Source organism: Crocodylus porosus, unplaced genomic scaffold (assembly GCF_001723895.1).
Source record: "Crocodylus porosus isolate Cpor-Errol unplaced genomic scaffold, CroPor_comp1, whole genome shotgun sequence".
In the NCBI taxonomy this organism is placed as follows: Eukaryota; Metazoa; Chordata; order Crocodylia; family Crocodylidae; genus Crocodylus; species Crocodylus porosus.
The window spans coordinates 75,263,929-75,284,866 of NW_017728931.1; the positions used below are offsets into that span (position 1 = coordinate 75,263,929).

At 40.3% G+C, this 20,938-nt stretch overlaps 1 protein-coding gene across 8 annotated transcripts in view; it reads left to right on the forward strand.

Annotated features, from left to right (window-relative positions):
- The window catches only part of OSBPL8 (oxysterol binding protein like 8), a 139,068-nt gene that overhangs the window by 105,544 nt on the left and 12,586 nt on the right, over positions 1–20,938 (forward strand). For all 8 annotated transcript variants that reach the window (XM_019543184.1, XM_019543178.1, XM_019543179.1 and 5 more), the window contains 8 exons: positions 885–1,088; positions 10,025–10,109; positions 11,418–11,589; positions 13,924–14,161; positions 15,772–15,956; positions 17,626–17,707; positions 18,378–18,476; positions 20,139–20,235. In XM_019543184.1, coding sequence (XP_019398729.1) covers positions 885–1,088; positions 10,025–10,109; positions 11,418–11,589; positions 13,924–14,161; positions 15,772–15,956; positions 17,626–17,707; positions 18,378–18,476; positions 20,139–20,235 — 1,162 coding nt within the window. The remainder of the gene's footprint in view (positions 1–884; positions 1,089–10,024; positions 10,110–11,417; positions 11,590–13,923; positions 14,162–15,771; positions 15,957–17,625; positions 17,708–18,377; positions 18,477–20,138; positions 20,236–20,938) is intronic.

Genomic DNA, 20,938 nt, shown 5'->3' on the forward strand with positions numbered 1-20,938 from the left:
TGACTTATGGCTCTGTGCTGTGCTTACTCCCCCCTGCCCCCTTATGGGGAGGGGAGACCTGGGAAGAGTAAGGAGGTGGAGAGGTGTGGGTATGGTGGGGGCAAGGGCAGTGCAGGCTCCCAAATGGTGTTAACCTCTCCTCTGTTCAGGGTCTTGGGACTGGAGGGCCTGGCTCTAGTGTCAGTGAGGGTTCCAGGGGGTCTGAGACAGGAGGGGGTAAGTCCGGCTTCAGCCACAACCCAGCTCTCCATGCACATGTAACCAAAAGTGAAATATTCCAAAATAGTCCCTCTTTTAAAGGCAGTGCTTTTCTGGAGCGATTCACTTGATTTTGTGTTTTTGAAGGGCTTGTCTGTCTGTACATGCCTTTGGAATGTTTCAGTTGTTACTTCTCTCACACCCTAAATTGGCACTGAATCAAGTGGATGGGAAGGAATAAGGTTCAGAGCTAACAAAATGTTAATCAGACATCCAGACCCCAGGCCAGTGATTCTTAACCCTAGGGTGCCTTGAGTTCCTTTCAGGGGTGCTGAGGGGTGCCATAGCGTGTTAGCACTGTGAGGTGTGCAAACGTGATTTATACGATAAACCCAGAGATTTCAAATAGAAATCTGTAATGTCAAAACACTGCTTCCCCGGGGGACTTTAAGTTTCTGAGATCCAGAAGTATTTTCAAATGTTGACTTTTCGTGTACCTTCAGTTGTGTAACATCTAAACCTGTTTTACCACAGAGAAGTAGAGAATACTGTATTATCAACAGACTTGCTTTGTTTTAGATAACAGCCATCAGATGACATAGGCTTAATTTCTCTGTTTGTGGGAGAGATGAAATTCATTCTATTGTCAGGTAGAATCCTAAATACCTGTTCATCTTTTTTTGTAGATTCGTGGCACCTTGAAAAGCTGGACCAAATTGTGGTGTGTGTTGAAACCAGGAGTACTGCTTATTTACAAAACCCCCAAAAATGGCCAGTGGGTAGGAACAGTGCTCCTGAATGCTTGTGAGCTCATTGAGCGGCCTTCCAAGAAAGATGGCTTTTGCTTTAAACTTTTCCATCCCTTGGAGCAGTCCATATGGGCTGTTAAGGTAAGGAACTGGCTCCTTATTTAAGACATCATTGTTTCTAGTATTGAGTAGAGGCAACTTTAATCAATAGATGGGGTAAACTTTTCTATTCTATTCAATATGAAATCTTCCAGGAATTCTGAGCATGACACAGCAGAGTCTGTTGTTGTACCCTTCTTCCAGAAATAACCATGTGAGTTCTGATCTATGCTTCGAACATTGTACTTCTCTCCACACTTAGGTTGTTTTTTTTTTTTTTTTTATCTAGCAGGGGCCCTGGTAGAAAGGAAAAGGTAGTATTGAAGAGGTTAATAAAATACATTTACCTACATAAGGGATGTTTATGTACATATGTTTAATGGGAAGAAAGATTGAAGGGCATAACAGTATATTTTAAAATATTTAAAACATTTTTGTAGTACGTGGAGCTCATGCATTATTATATTAAGTGAACCACATTAAATACTAATATAAGAAAAAAGAATTGATTAATTTCATCAGTGGTGAATGTGACCCAAACTGTGGTTTCTTAACAAAAGCTTTTTCAGGTTATGGTATACCTAATTTTAAGGGTAATTATTATCGTTAAGCTCTAGACCAGTTTCTGGGATTTCTGTCTTGGAGATGAATGTGAGGTATAAATGTAGACTTGCAAAAGGTAATTTTATTGCCACTGATTATGAAATTAAATTTTTTTCCAAATGTTTTATGAGAGAGGGAAACTTAATAAAAGAGAGTAACTTCTCCAAATTGAAAAAGGGAGCTGATTTTAGATGAGTTAGAGTTTAGCTTATTAAATTCCATGTTCTGTGACTTAGATGACAAGACCGCCACTACCTCAAAGGCAAAAATCCAGACTTGCTGTAATCTTAGAGCAGTAGCATGCATCACATTTTAACTACCATATTTACTCTAAATATACAACTCTGCCCCTTACCCCTCCCCCCCAATCAGCATGGAGAAAAAAGCCCTATGTCTTATTTGTGTGTAGGAAAACCTCACTATATATAAATATTGTATATCATTAACCTCTTGCCAAAAGTAGCATGTACTCGGCTGTAATGGAAAAGCTGTTATGGAAATCAACTATGGAGTTGATTTTTAAATGCAGCGAACACTGAGCATGACTAAAACACATGACCCATATTGCCAGTCATGAGTGGGGTGTTATTTTGCACATGGATTTTTCATGAGGGAATCTAAATCGCATACACTAAGCAGTGCTGAGCTATGAGGTCTCTGTGGCATGAAATACTGTTGACTCTAGGGCCCAGCACAATGAACTTTATGGAAAATCATAAGCCTTTTGGCTAATATGCATAGTGGGTGCCTCTACACATGAGCTTTACTGTGGAATTGGTTAATTAGCTCTGCAGTAAAGTGTCACCATCTACATGTGTGCTGGCATAAGGATGCAATAAATTAATTGACTCCCCCATAAGAGAGTACTGTTGGGTACAGCACTATCTTATGGAGGCGTCATTTATTGTGGAGAGCAGAAAGCACATGTGGATGATGACCAAGACTGCAGCAGTTTGAGCTGGGGAAGAAGTTGTGTGGACTGTTTTTGCCAAAGCCCCCAAGGATTGACCACAGCAACTCGTCTGATGTGGTATCAAATGAACTTTAATAGTAACCTCTATGCTGGGTGTGGGGGGAGAGAAAAGGGATGAAGTAGTGGAGAAGTAGCTGAGGAGCCATATGTCAGGTAGGTTATAATGTGTCATAAATCCAATGTCTATATTTAGTCCATGATTTTTAGTATCCAGGAAGTTGAAGTAGAGTTCATGTGCCCCCACACTTCTTACAAGAAAACCACTCTTTTTCCAATCTCTGTCCTGATCCTCAAAGGAAACTTACAAAACACTTCCCAGAGACAAGCCTATGAACTCCACTTCATCAACCTCCTGGATGCTAAAAAAAAATGGACTAAATATAGACATTGGATTTATGACACATTATAACCTGCCTGACATCTGACTCCCCAGGTACTTCTCCAGTGTTCATCCCCCTTCTTTCTCCCCCCTCCCCCCACTGTCTGTCACCCACTGACTCCTTAATCTATATCTTCACTGACTGCCTATCTTGCATGCATATCGCCCCAGCCTCTGGCTTCTTTACTCTTCATTCCATCTGGGAAGAGCACACACCAACTGCAGAGACTTCCTCATCTTGACCAAGGGTTTTTGAACCCGAAAGCTTCCTTTAAAAATTGTTGTCCAACTATTTAAGTTGATCTAATAAAAGATATTCACATCTACCCAAAGAACCTTGTCTGCCTATGTCCTTAGACCAACACAGCTACAACCTACACCCCTGTTAGTATAACTCAGTTTGCCCACTATACAAGCTGACCCCCACCTTCCCCTCCCCTCCCTTCCCCTCTCAGATTTATTTTCCCTGCTGTAGCAGTTGGAGGAGAACAAATTCAAGGCAAACCTCCACTAATTAGATTCTATACCTAGAAAATTTTAACACACTTATAAATTGTCTATACATAGAATCTAATTGTTGGGGGCGTTATTTTATATTTGAGTAAATACGGTAGTTTTATCCTTTCTAATGGTAAGACTTTCCAAGAAATACTAGAAAAAGAGAGGTTTTCATTCTTGTGTTTGTGCTTTATCTGAATAATATAATTTATGAGCCTTAGATTGCTGTAAAATTTTGAACAGCATAGTATTTTATTTAAGTCTTTCCAGATCTTATTTTAATATTTGGAAATAGATTTCACTATTGAGACTTAGGATTATTCGTTTAATAGAATCACATACAAAAGCACTTGTTTTATTTATGTGCCGAACAAGGAGGGAGATACTGACCACTAGAGGCATACTTCCTATGCATGGGCATGGCCAATAAAATCCTGAAGTTTTATTATTTGCATCACTATAGGACCCTAGGTGTTCTTGTGAAGCAGGTCTTTACACATCTTAACACAGATTTCATCTGTGCCTCTGCTGTGCGTAGGGTGGCCATCATACAGGACATTCCTGTTTTCTGCTACTCTGTCCTTTATTGATATGAAACCCGATGCCTTTGTCCTCTGTGTTTCTCTTCAAGAGAGAAAAAAAAAAAGAGGACATAAGTGTCCAGTTTGGTGTCAATAAAGGACAACCGGACTGTCCTCTATGATGGCTACCCTAGCTGTGTGTAATTTCATTTACATTTACATCCATTTTCCTCTGTTTAACGTGAGGGAGTGAATGTAATTCTCAATAGCTATTGCTTTCTAGAAACTGATATTTGTTTGAAATGTTATCTTTAAACTGAACATTTAAATTCATATTTTATTCAGTTTTTAGTTCAGTATAGTTGACTATAACTTCAGAAATTTTTCTCCTGATTTTTCTCCCTTTTTATTAACATACTGATTCCTCATTCCCTTCTGAAACTGCTGGATTTTTCTGTTAATGTGACTTAGGTTCACTAATTGTATAAAGGATAGCACGGTTCTTTGACTAGTCTGCTATGACCTAGCTCTGCCAAAGATCACAAATCAGTCTTAAATTGGGGTCTGTGTGAATCGAAGCTATTTTCTTAATTGCTTGGCAATGAGTGCTGGATTTGTTTTCTGTTTTTTAACTAGATATTTAGAGTTTAGAGGACATTCCCCACCAGATTTTAACTATTTTAAGGTAGGTCAAATTTTAAACCTGAACAAATTGATATCGTCCACTTTTAAATGTGCTGAGGGCTGGAGTGGCATTTGTTCATTCTGGTATGGCTATATGCAGATTTGATTATTAGTTTTAATTAGCTGAAAGTCCCTGAGGTTTCCTGTCTTGTCCCTGGTCAGTAATTTGCCAGATATGCTACAAATCATATTTATTCTTTTTGTGGTAGGACTAACTTTTTCATAACTTTCATAACAATAGCTGCAAATAACTGGCTGGAGAATTAAGCTAATGAGAGAGCTAGTTGCAACACAGAACAAAATTCATTGGCAACCAGTCTGGGGAAATGAAACAGTTTTGAACTTTTAACGCAAGTTTTATATGTCCTGCAGAGGTCATGCTTTTGCTGCAGTACGCTTCAGTGTCTATGCCCATCTATTGTATTGCTGCTCTCCCAGTAAAAACTAGGAGTGCACAAGCAATCTTTCAATTTCTCCCTGAGGAAACGTACCCTCTCCAGGAGAAGATGTTCCATGTTCACACTGGAAGGATTTCCCCTCTGAAGGAGTTTCTTTTTGCATGAATGAAATCCCTGGATGCAACTTCATGCCCCCTCTGAGTCTGGGGAATGGCGGGGAACTTTGTCCTGATGTTTCACTCCCCTCTTAGCCCTGTCAAGGAGAGGAGTGAAGCAGCTGACTGCTACTTTTGTACCTCTTTCCCACAGCCAACAACTTCCTGGTCTGGGGAGTGGACAGGGGGTTTTTGCTTTGCTGTTTCGTCTGCTCTGCTCCCAGATGCTGGGAGTAAAACACAGAAGCAGTTGCCCGCTGCCCCCTTCCTGTTCCCCAGACTGAGGGTCCCTGGTCGGAAAGGCACAGAGTAGTCTTTCCTCATCCTCCATGGTCTGAGGGGTGTGAAGGAGCCACTGCTCTGCATGCCTACTCCAAGCTGGGATCACCCTGACTTGGGGGGCAAGGACAACTGCAGGCTGCATTCCTGTACTGCATCCTCTCTCAGAAGGATTTCTAGCAGTGGAAATTTATCAGGAACTTCCACTGCTAGAAATGATTGACTGCTAATACCTCAAGACAAGTCCCTCTATTTTCTGCTAATAATGTTCTGAAGCTTCCAGCACACTACTACTGTGTTCATTTTCCCCTCAACCACTTAAGTGAAATATTGACACTATATTTGCTGTGCTGAGACTTGGATGAACTAAGTTTTCCTATGAACAGGTCTGAATGTATTTTAAAACATTCTTTGTTCATGCTTGCACCCATTTGTTTGCTTTCTGTAAGCACTCAAGATGCTGAGTTTTACCAATTACAAGTTTTTTGCTGAGAGTAAACATCAAAAACCATACACAAAACTTGAACGAACATTTGTGCTGGGAGTAGTGCACAGACACCCAGTCAAGTACAAAAATGTATCTGAACAACTGTTTGCTGTCTATCCATAGTTTTTTAAATAAGAAAGAAAGGTCCAGTGCTTTGGCAAGCAGTTATCGAAAAAGACTAGCTTTGGATGTCACTGAAAAATGCCCATTCAGCTCCAGTCTTTTTTTAATATATTTTGTCCACGCCTTTAAAAATCAACATTTTTTCACTTGAACAGACCCATCTTCATTTCTAAATTGCATCAGCGCAGTACAGAATGATTCGTGATTCCAGCATATGAGTCTCACCTGCTGTATAACACTAAATTAATTGGCTGACTTGCATTGAAGCCCAAAATCTGTCAGCGGTGAATTACCTGCAGCCAGTTCACTTAACATTTCTCACAGTACTGCAATACCCTTTCCTTCAGTCATAGCTCTCTTGAAATCAGTTGCCTGTATGCTGTTTAACTTTATTAGTTCTTGGTGATCTATGTTTAGAGAAGCAACAGTTCTTCTAGCATGAAAAGGGCCCCTTGTGAAATTTTCTGTATAGTTAACTCCCTATCATAACTTCCTTTCTCCCAAATAATACTTATAATTGTACAGTTTCTTTCATCTCTGTTTTGAAATATCCCCATGAAGGACAATTTTTTTATCACCCTTTTGCTGCTCTTATCCTGTAATTAATGTTCAGAAAATCCTGACCATTTTCTGTACCAGAAATAGCCTGTGTGTGTTGGTTTTTTTTTTTAACCCTGCCAAGATTTATTTCCTTACTTAAAATGTTCCGGCTGTTTCATGTGCTTGCTTCTGAAACCATTGTCCTTATCTGCTTCTGCTCCAAATCTCAGCTTGCATATAAATTCCCTCTTCTAACTCTAGTGCCTTTTTTCATTAGTCTCACTTGGGGAAACACACCGAGGCCCAAAGGGATTTTCTTTTCAATTGGGTTGATGGTGAGCAGGTTTAGCACACCTTTCACCATGGCTGCCAACCTGTTACTACTGTCCCTTTTGTCTGTCAATCATTTTAAAAATTCCTATAAATAAAGCTTTTTAAAGAAGGCTCTAAAGGGTTGTTCACTGTTTCACCCTTTAGCCATGTGGCAGAAAGAAAAAGGTCTTTAGGAACAAGCTAAATCAGAGTCTACAGGACTTAATTTTAGGTAATGTGGATTTCTGTATCCCCTGCCACTGTGGGGATCATGGTGCACTCTCTTCTGCTGACACCTCCGGCGAAGTATACTCAAATACTGCACAAACGAGGAGAGTGCCATAGTAACTACAGTTGCAGTTAGTGTCCTCTGTCAGCTACTCAGGCCTATTTGTGTTGTTAGGGAGCATGACTCCATCTTAATCTGGCATTTTGCTCTGCTATGTGGTGCTCTTACCTTTTCTCCATAGTGCTTTTAAGTGGTCGAGCTTTGAGTCATGTCAGAGTTAACTTGAAGTAGACCTGTTAAGTGAAGGGAGAGTGTCTTGTCCTCTTGTGTCTTCAGTGGCAGTGAGGCTATGGCTCTAATGAACAACAGCAACCTTGAAAGGGAAAGTATATGGAGTTTTGCTCTTGGCAGCAGCTGCTGTTTGGAAAGAGGCAGGAGTAGATAGAGTTGATTGCTATAAAGAATTCGGCCTTTTCACTTGAGGGGATTTGTTGTAAACTAATTCTTGGATTCTCACATAGCAGTGGCTGTTTCCCAATTTGCTTATTTTCACTCTTGTCGCCCAATGCAACATAGAACTGAATAAGAATAGGTCCCAACAAGAATCTCTTGTAGGCCTGTAGGGCTAGGGACAGACGTTATACATAAACTAGTTTAAGTGATCAGGAACTGGTTTAAACCTGTAACAGAACAGACATTCAGTGCACATACCAGTTTGAGGTGAACCTGGTTGAACGTAGTATCAGATTTAACTGATTTAGGTCTGCTCCAGAGCAGGGCTGGCCCTGCCTCTCTTCTCCTTAGCTGGAGCTTTGGTGGAGATGAGGAGCAGCAGTGAATGCCTGGGTTCCCCTGATGCTCTTTCCCCCTCCCCCTCCCACTCTCTGCTCAAGCAGGAATTCCCCCTTCCCTCTCCCGGAGCACAGACCATAGCCAGCATGTGGTATGCTAGCTAATGCTGAGAGATGTCTGTGCAAGGCAGACAGGATAGTCCGCTCAGGGTGGGGGTGGGTCATTATTTCAGGTGAAGGGCCACTTAACAAGTTTTGTCAAGCTGTTGAGTAGCGCTGCCCCGGTCACCATCTTGGGACTGGAAGTCATGCCCCCTGACCTTTGCCACTAGAAGTCCGTCCCCTAGCCCCCAGAAATACTCCTTTCAGCAAGGGGTTTTGCCATCTCAGAACCAGAAAAATACCAAATTATATTCTAAAAATCAAACATGTACAACATTCAGTAATTTGATTTCAAAAAATATTTTTGGTCTGATTTTTGCATTTGTTTAGTGCACATAGAGGTAGTTGCACAATAGCTTCAAATGAAGTCTTACTCTTGTATGCTGTTGGAGTGGGTATAGGTTTTTGTGGGGTCATGGGTGTGGGTATACGGAGTGTGGGTGTGTGGGAAGGGTTGTGGGGGTGTGGATAGGTGTGGAGTGAGGGAACATGGATATGTGGGGTGTGGGTGGATATGGAGTTTGTGTGGGGAGTGTCGGGGTCTGCATGTATGGCAGTGAGATGGAGGGTGTGGGTGCATGTGTATGGTGGGGTGTTTGTGGGACTTGTCCTACGAAAAGACATGCACATACACTCTGTGCCTTCCTCACTGCACATGCACACACATAAGCACACACTCACACACACCCACTCCTGAGCCCATGCTCCTATGGTCCAGTGATTCAGGTGGGAGCCACATGGTGCTGGAGCAGCTGGCGGGTGTGCAGGGAAGCAGTGAAAGTGGCAGCAGGCAGAGACTTCCAGTTGAGAGTTGGGGATGGGAGAGGTGGAGCTGGGCTGGCCTTGCTCCTGGGTTCTGTCAGCTTCCCCTGGGTCCTACTGTCCCTGGCTCCTGTCATCTTTGACTTGCAGCCAGGAGCAGATTAATATTAATTTCCCTAAATTTTTTAGGTGCTCAGCAGGCTGGATAGAATGGCCTGATGGGCTGGATATGGCCCACAGGCCATATTTTGTCCATCCTTAGCTTAGAGCTTTTTAGAGCTATTCAGCAGGTCAGCTGGTAACGTCCCTCCATTTCTTCCTTGGAAAAAGCTGTTTAAGAAGAACTTGAACTAATGAGAGAGGCTTTTGTTTTCTTGATGGGCTGATAAATGCTGTGCAACTCCCTGCTGCTTTCCTGGCTGGTCAGGAGCAGCGGAGGTGGGGGAGAACCCCTCTTTCCCTCCCTAATCAGAGTGTCCTGCTGGGGCCTGCCCATCCTCCCCCCCCCCAGCTCAGTACTGTAAAAGGAAAAGAAGAGCTGCTTTAGTGCCCCTCGGCCTCTACCCTGAGCCACTGCAGGCACATGCCTGAATTTCCTCAGTCCAGAGGGAATATCTGTGGAGTTGCAAATTGGTTCAACCTAGGCATGTTAGACTAACCTGCAAAGATTGAATCCATTCAGGCTCAGGCTTTTTGAATATTTGTCCCGAGCCCAGAAGAGATGAGGATGACTACCCCTGAACAATATTATCAGTTTGTGGCTACTGTGTTTCTGCTGTGGATGGCATTAGTAGAGCATACACAGGCTATTAAAGTGCCTAACCTAAAGGAATAAGTAGCAACTTGAATCCTAAAGACCTTTCTCTTTAACACAAGATTGAGGTGGGAACTACACTTTAAAAGAAAAATCAAGTGAAAGAGGGCAACCCATCTACTGGTTCACATCTTCATTTGTTTTTGTTGAGTGATACCAACTCTGCTTGCCTCTTGTCAGCTTGTTGTTAATGCATCCAACACTAAACTATCAAACAGCTGAATTCAGTTTAATGTCTAATGATTCTGCACCTGATTTATGTTTCAAGGGTCCTAAAGGTGAAGCAGTTGGCTCAATAACTCAACCGTTACCCAGCAGTTACTTGATCATCCGAGCAGCTTCAGAATCTGATGGTAAATAAACTTGGTTTTGTTTTTACTTTCAAAGCAATTGCTTAGTAAAACCAGATGGTTCCATTTTTCTTTTACAATGGCAATTACAGCATCACGTTTTGCAGTTCCGGACTTCAGTTACAGGTGCTCTTTTTATTAACTCGGTATATTTAGGTGGTTCTAATGAAAACATTTTTTTTTTTTTTTTAATAACGCAGCTTTTGACAAAATAAATCATAAACTGATTTTTTGGGCTAAGTTCAACCTGCTTACCAAATGAACACTGTACCCTGGGTCAATGTTTTAAATGCCAAAACCCTGAAAAGCTATAAAATGAATGCCAAGACCATGTAGCTTTGCAAAGCTACATTTGTGTAATGGTTCTAGCAATTTAATCATATCAGTCCAATTTAATTTGTGTATATCTTATACACACATAGCAGTGTTTTCAGTTTAAGTCTGGTACACTTCAAGAAGATATGAAGATTGACTTTCCTGAAGTTCCCTTCTAGTTTTGTATGGTGCAAATATGTGTCTTAATCTCTCAAATGTTTGGTGCTACCATTTTAATGCGAAATACGCACAAACCTTGGAAACTGGTATACTAGGGGAAATGGTGAAGATGCCCTTCAGAAGGATCAGATTGAAAGAACAGATGTTTCCTTTTCATTTGGAAATGTTAAATCTTATCTATTTGACTCAACACTTTTTTTTTTTTTGAGTGTCTGCAAAATAAGGTGTACAATGGAGGACATAAGATCAATAAATGAATAACAGTGCTCAGTATGAAAAAGGTTAGTGCTTAGGCCCCCAGGGCTCAGACTTAATGATTGGTAGAGATTTTTAATGTTTTTCTTCCTCTTCCCAGTCATTTACTGTTGTGTTGTTTGTAGCCAACAATCATTGCGTCTTGCACATGAAGTATGTTTGTTTGGTCACTTAAATATTAAGATGGTTTCTATCAAAACATGATGAAAGATACAAGAATATATATCTGAGCCCTACTGTTGAAGGGCCCAGAAAAGAGGTGGTAGTTGCCTTTTATGAAGGTAGAGACATCTGCCAGTCTGTCTAGTATGCCATTCTGGCCAGTCCTGCCCAGAAACCTTTCTCTCACCAAAGCTGGCCATAAAGTATTTTTATAATTTAGCACAGGAAGCGTATTACATCAAAGATGCTGAAGAAATAAGCATGCATCTTCTGTAAGAGTTTGTCTTTCAAAGATAAAGTGAGCAGATGTCCTAAAGAACTGTGAAGTGAACAATATCAGATTTGATGATAATGTAAACATTTAAAGAATTTTATTTATTAATTAGCCTCTGTCTTCAGGCAGGTGTTGGATGGATGCATTGGAACTGGCTTTAAAATGTTCAGGCCTACTTAAACGTACGATGATTAGGGAAGGTAAAGAACATGACTTGAATGTTCCAGCAGAAAATACACATGTATCTTTCTATGGATTGCTGCGTGCTAACAACTCGCACAGTGCAGAAAACTTTCCGTAAGTAAACCAAGCCCTTAATTTAAGTGTTATATAGACAGAACCAAACTATGCGAGACTGTTTAAAATTCCTGTGTCTCAGGCATATTCATTAATCTTTAATGACCGTTATGGTCCTCCATGGCAAGAGCCTCTTTTAAGATGGCGTTTCAACTGCATTTCAATTTCCTGGGTGCAAATACCTTCATTTTTTAAATAGAACTTTTCAGTGACACAAGGTAAAATTTCACCTTTAATCATCCCATCTTTTCCTTGCTAGAAACAGTAAAGAATTCTTCTCATCTTGGCTCTGTCTTAATATTGGCTATCCCTCTAAAATGCATTCTATTCAGAAGGCAGATTTTAATGCTCACATAATGAGCATTTTGGAAATATAATCTTAACCCAGCAAAGTGAATCAGTGGTATTTTCATAAAGGGGCACTTATTTTTCAGAATGACCAAATGTATTTAAAGAACACAGAGGAAGACATTGACCTTGTCTTAAATAATTTATTCTGGAACTTCAGGCATCATCTGGTAGATCTGGAAATGCAGCTGACTGATATAAGTTGTTTACAGTTATCCTTGATGTTGCATGTGCCTGGAAGAACTCCAGAAGCCATAGAGCCCTAGTTCTGGGAGAACACACTAAGAACAATGCATTTTGGAATGGCTATTTAGTACTTTCACTCTGTAATACTGGACAACAGAAACAAAAGTGTACTGTGTCCCTACTTCTTGAATTTTCATTTTCTGCTTGGAGGTACTGTAGCCAAAAAGCTTTTCTTGATTACCTGAAAGATGCAGATTGCACCCACAATAAACCATTTGATTGGCTTTCCTCTTGAATTGATCAAAATATGCCTCATCCCTTATAAACAGACTTAGAAGTCATTTAAGTTCACTGCTTGCATCTGGGTTAAGAAGGCTTTTGTCTGAGAACTTCCTCATGCTTTAAAAAAATCAAGAATACCTTGTATATACAGGAAGCAGGACGTGGAACCGAGCTTAGCTTCTTGCTACATCTCAGCTTTTCCTGCTTTACAAATGGTGCATTAGAAAGTATGTGTCAAGAAATCTTGACCTCCACAATTTTCCATCTTTTCCTTTCCCCACGCCATCTGTGCACCCTGGGTCAGGGTGTGATTGATCTTTACTCCAAGTAGGTGCCCTCTTATGTTTGTTGCTCGTCTCTCCAGCATAGGATGTTGATTTCAGTTAGAGTATACTGGGAAGACCTCTGTTTGGAGAAATACAGCACCATTGGCTATTCAGCCTGAAACAAACCTGCACTGAAGTTGTCTTTTGCCTTAGACCCAAGTATTTGACACAGTTCATGGAGCCATTGTATACAGACTATCAAGCAACTTACTGGCAGGGACTCTTGAAATGCCTCTGGTCCTCCCACTCCACACTAACTCCTTTCATCCAGTAAAATGGCTGTATGCAACCCGGTTGGAGATAATTAAATTGGTTATCCCTAAAACACTAATGCTGCTGCTTAATGTGAGCTGTTTAGTTGGTGCAGATTATGATCATAATTTAGATGCAGTGAACAGTTTAATTAAACACTAAAATAGTTCCTTTAAATAGAGCTTATTTCTAGAGTTTTAATTAGGCGGAATTTGAAGGAGTATTCATGTTTAAGCTGGTTGGCTGGAAGTAATTGAAAAACAGGACTTGCCAAAAAGTCTCAAAATAGGCCCCTCCTTTTTCACCAGATACATGCAACTCATAAATGTATAGACAGTGAGGCTAGCTGTACATTTTGGGGGAAGATTTTAACCAGTGGGGGAAAGGGGAATGGAAAGCAATGTCAACTGAACACCCAGTCATTGCTGGAGAAATGTTAATGAGGTGGCATTTCCCTGAGCTCTGTCTCTTGGTTTTAAGTTGTGCTGTACTATCCTTTTTGATTTAAGGAGTTCAGTTTTCTCAATTGTATTAACCAACTGCACTATACATCTACTTGCATGTTTGCCTGTGTGCATACAACATGCTTTTTAACTCCCCACCCCCCCTGGTTACTGTTAAACATCCTTATTCATTTACTTTTTCTTATGCTTAAGCACCAGAAAAACAGGCCTTGTTAAGTAAGGACCTGTGTAAGGGAAAATGTTCTTAAGGCTGGTAACAATGTATTAGTTTAAAATGAAGCAAGCTAAAATAATACATGTCTGAGAAATGCAAGTTGGTAAAGGTCCTATATTACTAAATGTTACAAAGTACTCTTGGGTCAGGATTGATGACTCATGTCCCACGTTATGGCAGGTCTTGAGTTTAGAGGTATGGAAGTGTTGGAGTTGGTAATCTGCAAAATTTGACATTATTTGTGTCATTTTTTTCACTTCAGACTAAATGACAGTGAAATTGAAAGGCAGCATTTTAAGGATCAAGACCTGTACTCTGACAAATCTGATAAAGAGAATGATCATGATCATGATGAGTCTGATAATGATGGGCTGGGGAAAAGTGAAGAGAGTGACAGTGACACATCAGAACGGCAAGATGACTCTTATGTTGATCCAGAACCTATTGATGATCTCAAAGAAACTACGTATTTGGAACAAGTTCATGAAGAACTTGGAGAGGTAAAAATGTCATCTTTTGTGGTGCCTATCTTATTTCTGGATTGAAAATTGACATCAGCATTTTGTCAAATCAAATAGGACAAAGTTACCTTGTTGAATTGGCCTTTATTTTAAGCAGGCTTGCCATGTGGCATGCACTGCTTGTTCATTGGTAGATTCCTACTGTCCACCATTCATGGGATTGACCAAAAGCTTTTAGGAAAGGTGACTAATATGATTCTGAACCATTTCTTTCAGTATTGTTGATATAGTTTGTTAGTTTGACGAGGCAGCCTTGAAACCAAGGAAAAGAACTAGAAGCACTTGTTTTTTAAATGTGAGTTAATTCTCCTTTTCTATTTTCCATTCTGTCAAAGGGGCCTGGAGTCACAGCATTTGCAGGACTTAGTGGCTGACTTGTCTTCAGTTTTCATTAGCACTTTGCATAGTAATTCTCCATTGGTTCTGTGTGGGAACTAAATTATATATTTTATTACTTTAAAAAAAAAGTTGTATTTGATAGTTATATTGTCTGAAAAGGAATCTTTCAATCCTTACTCTGGCATCTTCCCCTAGGAAAAACGTCTTTTTTTACCAGCAATAGAGAGTAGGTAAGGTGGCAGTTAATCTATTACTCAAAAATAGTTACCTATTTTTGGCCTCAAAAATATTTTTGCTTTTAACTGCTCAACTAGCTGATAGTTAAACTGCAACTAGTTGCAGTTTGTTTTTGAAATACAACCTAGTTTTTTGTTCACTGACACTACTGTATTCCTTTTTTTAAAGATCTTTCTCATGGACTAGAACAGTGGTTTTCAACTGGTGGTCCACAAACTCTCAGGGGTGGGAAGGGGGAGTCTGTGAAAGATGACTATGATCAATCAAAAGTGTGTGAGTTTTGCGGGGTCTGCACATGGGGAAGCTGGTGCCTCCTGAGTCTGGGGGGACACCCACGGACAACACTGCAGGTGGTGTCATCAGCAAAGGTGGAGCTGGTGAGCACCCACAGACACCGCTGCTGGTCTCATTGGTGGGGGTGGAGCTGGCAAGCAGACACTGGCAGGGACGACCCCATCAGGGGTGGCACTTGCCCCCCTGTGCCCTCCCTACCAGTCGCCTATGGGCCTGCAAATGAAAAAAGGTTGAAAACCACTGGGCTAGAATGACCATTTTTAAGTGCGCACATAGCAGCATCAGGGAAGCAGTCTCCTAAGGGAAGAAAGGAATGAGAGAGCATTGAAGGGCTGAGGTGTAGATTTGAAGTAGGAGGCAACATTGAAAATAGTGAAGAGCTGCCCATGTCTGCCACCTGAACCACATATAAGAGAACAGAGGGGGAAAAAAATCGATGCCTGGAAAAGGAGCCAAAGGAAAGAGCTGACCATAGTTTTATCTGGAGGTATTTCACTTCGTTTGGATATGATGAAAGGGAAAGGGACTCTTTTTAAGGCTTAAATTGCATTTCTTAGGATAACTCTTGCTCATAAAAAACTGTGGAAGGGAAGTAACTGGTCAGGCCCCATGTATCCTAAGCTAAGGTGGTCTTCAAAATACGTGCAGGTTTACCTCTTCCTTAAGGGATCCTAGGATATTTTGAATTCTGTTTTTGAGTGAATACTTTTTTCTTTTAGGCAGGGGAGGCTTCTCAAACCGAAGTAGTATCAGAGGAAAACAAAAGCCTGATCTGGACACTGTTGAAACAAGTTCGTCCAGGAATGGACCTGTCCAAAGTTGTACTGCCTACATTTATCTTGGAACCACGCTCTTTCCTGGACAAACTCTCTGACTACTACTATCATGCAGATTTCTTGTCTGAGTGAGTCTGTTCTTACCTTCTTTTTATGGGCAAAGTATTTAAATGGTTTTGTAGTTTTGTGTTTGCCTTGCTTAAACTGGTGCATAGAATGCTGTGCACCCAAAAGCTGGTCTGCCAACATATCAAAAGCTATGCCGTGAGATTTTTCTTGGCTCATAAAGGAGGAAAGACTAAAGCTGAGATGTTGCACATCACCGGCAAAATCTTATGGTAAGAATTGGATAGCAACTTTCACATGTTTCAAGCAGCAGTGACAGGAACAAAAGAGAAACCCTTTAAAATCTGGTCTTTTAAGGGAACTTTCTCTCCTCTTAAGTTACAAAGTAATTGCTATTTAAATGCTTGTTTGAGTGGGGAGGGGTGGAATATGCTGTCACATGCAGCCTTGATTAATTCATTTGCTTTATCTGAGCAAATAAAGAGATACAAAGGATGTGACATGGAATACTCTGCTACTTCAGTTCTAACTTGCTGTGCCTGTTAGAGCTGCTTTTTTCCTTTTTTTAAAGCAGTGTCCTCTGTAGATTGGCAAATTGCATGGACAAGCTGTAATGGTGCAGGGGTTGATATGATGCTATATCTTTGCAATGCTGCTCATGTTCTTCAGAACTGAGCATATTTGGTCTGCAGAAGAAATGCTTTCTCCACAGCCTTTACGTGTAGTATGGGGAAAATGCATAGATCTTAAAGTTTTAAATTATCCATATAAAATAAATACAAAAAGGATTCTACTTCAAACTGTAAACTTCTGAAGTGAAGTATATCTGTTTTGATCTACATTATTAAACTACAGTGGAAGAGAACAAAAGATGAGAAACTAAAACAAAATAGTTAAATTTCAAGAATGCTGAAGCATCTCAGAATGAAAATTGTCTCTATTTAGTATGCTTATCTTAACTCTGCATTACCAACTTGTTCATTGTACCTATCCATTCTAACTAGTAGCAGAATTTTTCTCCCCACTTTACATTAGGAAGAACTTGTGCGCAAAAAAAAAAAAAAAAAAAAAAAAAAAAAAAGGTTTAGGAGGTAGCCTCTTGAATTCTGTAAAAGTTTGTATATGATAATTTATTTCATTTGGCAGCATTCCATTGTAGTATATTCAAACAGTTTGGCTGTTGGAAAAAGAAAACTTGGAATATTCATAATCCTCATCTGCAGACTTGTTGCTAGCCTACGTCCATTAAGTAACCTGTATACCTAAAAAAAGATGCGTGCTCTTACATATTCTATTTGCATCAATTCAAAAACTAATGACAAGATTTATCTCCAGTTCAATGACGATATGGTGTAAGTAGAGCTACTTAGACATGCCAGAAGATGTGCCACCTGAAATATTTTAGTTTTATCAAACCCAGGGCGTAAGTCCACGAGAAACCTGGCTGAAGTTTTGCTGGCTTGTAGGTTAATTTAGTGCTCTATTTTTATATTGGAAGGTGTTTCTGCTACAAAATTTCCTTTCTCTGAAAGATTTAGAAAATAGTTGTTTCATTCTGATTTGGACTGAACTAAAATATTCTTTTTGCAACCTGAACATGTGTTTTGCCCAGCTGTATTGCAGTACATAGCCATGTAATTGAATAATGATGGTAGATTACAAATGATCGGATATCTATTGTGAAGTGTCAATTTGATCTTTAATCTGATAATTTTATGTAATGTTTCATAGGGCAGCTCTTGAAGAGAATGCTTACAATCGTTTGAAGAAAGTAGTAAAATGGTATTTGTCGGGATTCTACAAAAAACCACAGGTAACTTTTTTTCATTTTATTCCTGCCATTGATTAAGAAAGAATGGTAATAGTAACAGTAATTATGTTAATTTACTTTTCAAGTATAACATGTACAAATAAATAAGAAACTGTTCTGTTTTTGAATGCAAGCAGCATTTAAAATACTCAGTACTTGATGTTTGTTTTTTACGTAAATGTTGAAATACCCAACTTGTTTAAAAATGCTTGTTTGCTTTGTTCCTCACTGATAATATCATTCTGTGTGGAGAGATCCTGCCTGCACTTCATAGCAGCACTTTTTTACTCTTCAGGCTAACCCTTCTACTTTTCTAAAGCTTTTTTTTTTTCTTTCTAGTCATCCAGATGAGGTAGGGTATTTATGTGGCACTTGGCTTAGTCTTCTTAATCTCAAGCAAATGAATGATCAAACTTTGCTCCAGTAAGAACCCGGTGTCTCCCATTATACACAAAGGGAGCAAAGTGCTCTACCAAATACCTGCTGGATCTTCCATTTTCCCTCAGAATTTGTGGGTATAGTCCTCAAAGATGAACTCTTTTACTGTGCGTACTAACAAAAGTGGTTTTTTTCATTTTATATTTGATAATGCTAATGCGAGTTTTGTTGCACAGGATCTTTAAGGTGTATGCTTGTCTTGTATTATCAATTTGTCTGTGATGTTTCCATACAGGGGCTAAAAAAACCATATAATCCTATACTCGGTGAGACTTTCCGCTGCATGTGGATTCATCCAAGGACAAACAGCAAGACTTTTTACATTGCTGAACAGGTATTAGCCAAAATGTTTTAGAATTGTAATAGACACTTCAAGAATTTGGCAGCAGTTGATTCATTTGTGGCTTTGATTTGATAAAGAAATATTCAATAAAGATCTTCTGAAGACTTCTTTTGGTCCCCATTGGGTAAACTTTTTAAGCACATGCATAAACTAAAATGTGAAACCAGTCCCCTGGCTCCTTTTACACTGATTCTCACTGCCTTGATGGGTATTAAGAGAGCCATAATTGTTGTATGACATTGTCTTTGGGTTTGCTTACTCTGGAGGATAGCATGCAGTTGTTTTTGAGAAACCTAGTAAGATCACTCATAAAGCTGCCTTGGAGAGTTGCTACTATCTGACTACTGCATCAAGAGCAGGTGTTTGGGCTGCTTTTGGTGAGGGAACAGGGTGCTGGCAGAGCTGAGTTTGGGTGTTCAAGTAATGGAGTTCCTCAGCTCACTTTCTCTCAGATGTCACTCTTAATTCCAGGGCAGGTTCAAGAAGCAGACGAAGGGGATAACTTGTAAGAAGGAAGGAGTTTCTGTGTCTGAATGCATTTCCTCTCTGTTAAACCTCTGCTTCAGAATAATGTATCTAATGTATCCTTTAGTGCAGGATAGAGGTGATATTTCTACCCATGAGAGGGAGTTTCATGTTCACTTTTCCACATATTCCTCAGATGTAGTTCTTTGGCCATGCAGCGAGGTATCCAGGTCCTGTAGTAGCTTTCTAGTGAGGGTGTAAATTTAAAAACTGAGTTGCTGTCAATCAAATTAACCATGCTATGCCCATCTGAGAGCAAGGCTGAGTTAGTTGCTGCATCAAAGGAAAACTAGTTCTGTTTGAACATCCATCTCGCACAGTATTATAGATTAGTCTGAATGAAAGTGGAGCAGAACTAATGAACCCATGTTGCATGGATTTTCCATGTCAGTATATTCTGTTCTTCAGCACCCAAATAGATTTAACAGAAACATTTGAGTCTTTCTTCAGACAGTTGGGTGTGGCCATTGGAGAGTTTTTTAACTTAGATTTTTTTTTTAATTGAGCTGCCCTTACATGACTACACCTATTTTGTGAGTAAATATGATGCATTGAACAGCATGTTCACATAGCATTTAAAGTTTCCTCCTTCTCATTTCCTCAACACCCTTATTGAATGCAAGGGCAGGTACTACTTTAAATATCTTCCAACCTCTTAGCTGTAATAATTTTACCTCTTGGCTTTCCAGTTGGCATATATTCTTGCATACCATATGCCCCAAATAAGACATGCACCTTAGGGTAGGCAGAATGAAAAGATTTTTCCAAAATTGTGGCTGAAAGCTTGATTGCAGGGAGAAGCTCACTGGCTACTTCAGGAAAAAGTTGACTGAGCAGCCAAATTGGCAGCAGCTATCAAGACTAAAACTAACTTTTGCCTGAATCACTCAGCTGAGTGAGGGCTAGTGACCTACGCCATGCAGTCAACCGTCAGCCCTGATTCTGGAAAAAACTTAATTTAATAAGTTCTGCCTGCCCACAAAGAGGCACAAAGCCTATGTGGTATGCAAGTAAATATAGTGTATGCATCTTCATTTTCTTCCTTTTTTATCTTCTGGCAGTTCATTAACTAGCACAAGACTTATTACAAAGTGTTATCTGCTTATGTTCAAATATGTCTTTCAACAGGTGTCTCATCACCCCCCAATATCTGCTTTCTATGTTAGCAACCGGAAGGATGGGTTTTGTCTCAGTGGTAGCATTCTGGCCAAATCCAAGTTCTATGGTAAATTTCTATACTATTGTTCACAGACTCTGGTGGAGGAGTTGGAAATTCAATTAATGAGTGGCATCTGAAGCCATAGCTCTCTTGTTCTATCAGTTGTATTTAAGACTTCAAAAGCCATTATAAGCATTGAAGAATCAGACTACTTTTGGATTTGTCCTTCCCCATATAAAACTTCATGGCAACTCCAGCTTCTGCTGCATACTCTGTGCCAGAAGCAGAGCTACTGCCACTGCCACCTGCTACATGCCTCATGCCATCTTAGCGGTACATGGGGCATACGGTGATGACGGCTCCAGCTCCAGCATGGGGCATGCAGTATGCAGCAGCAGCAGGGCTGCAGCCAAGGAGGTAGGACTGTTTTGATGACAAGTGAAACAACAGCTAGGGAGTGACTGGAACTATCAGCTTTCATTTGTCCCTCCTGATGCTGATGGCCATGTTCACTGGGCCCCAAAGTCTTGGGATTCTGCAGCAATCCAATCCTGCAGCCATGGTCCCAAGTTCTGGTAGCCTGGCAAGCCAGGCAGAGCAGCTCTGTGGGCCAGATCTGCCCCGCACATGCCCCTTACCGCTCCCCTAATCTAGTCTGTATTGCTCTGAGATTTCAGATTATGTGCCAAGAGGTTATCATGGGATACCAGATCAAAAGCTTTTTTGAAGTCAAGATATATGACATCAATCTCTTCTCCCTTGTCCAGGT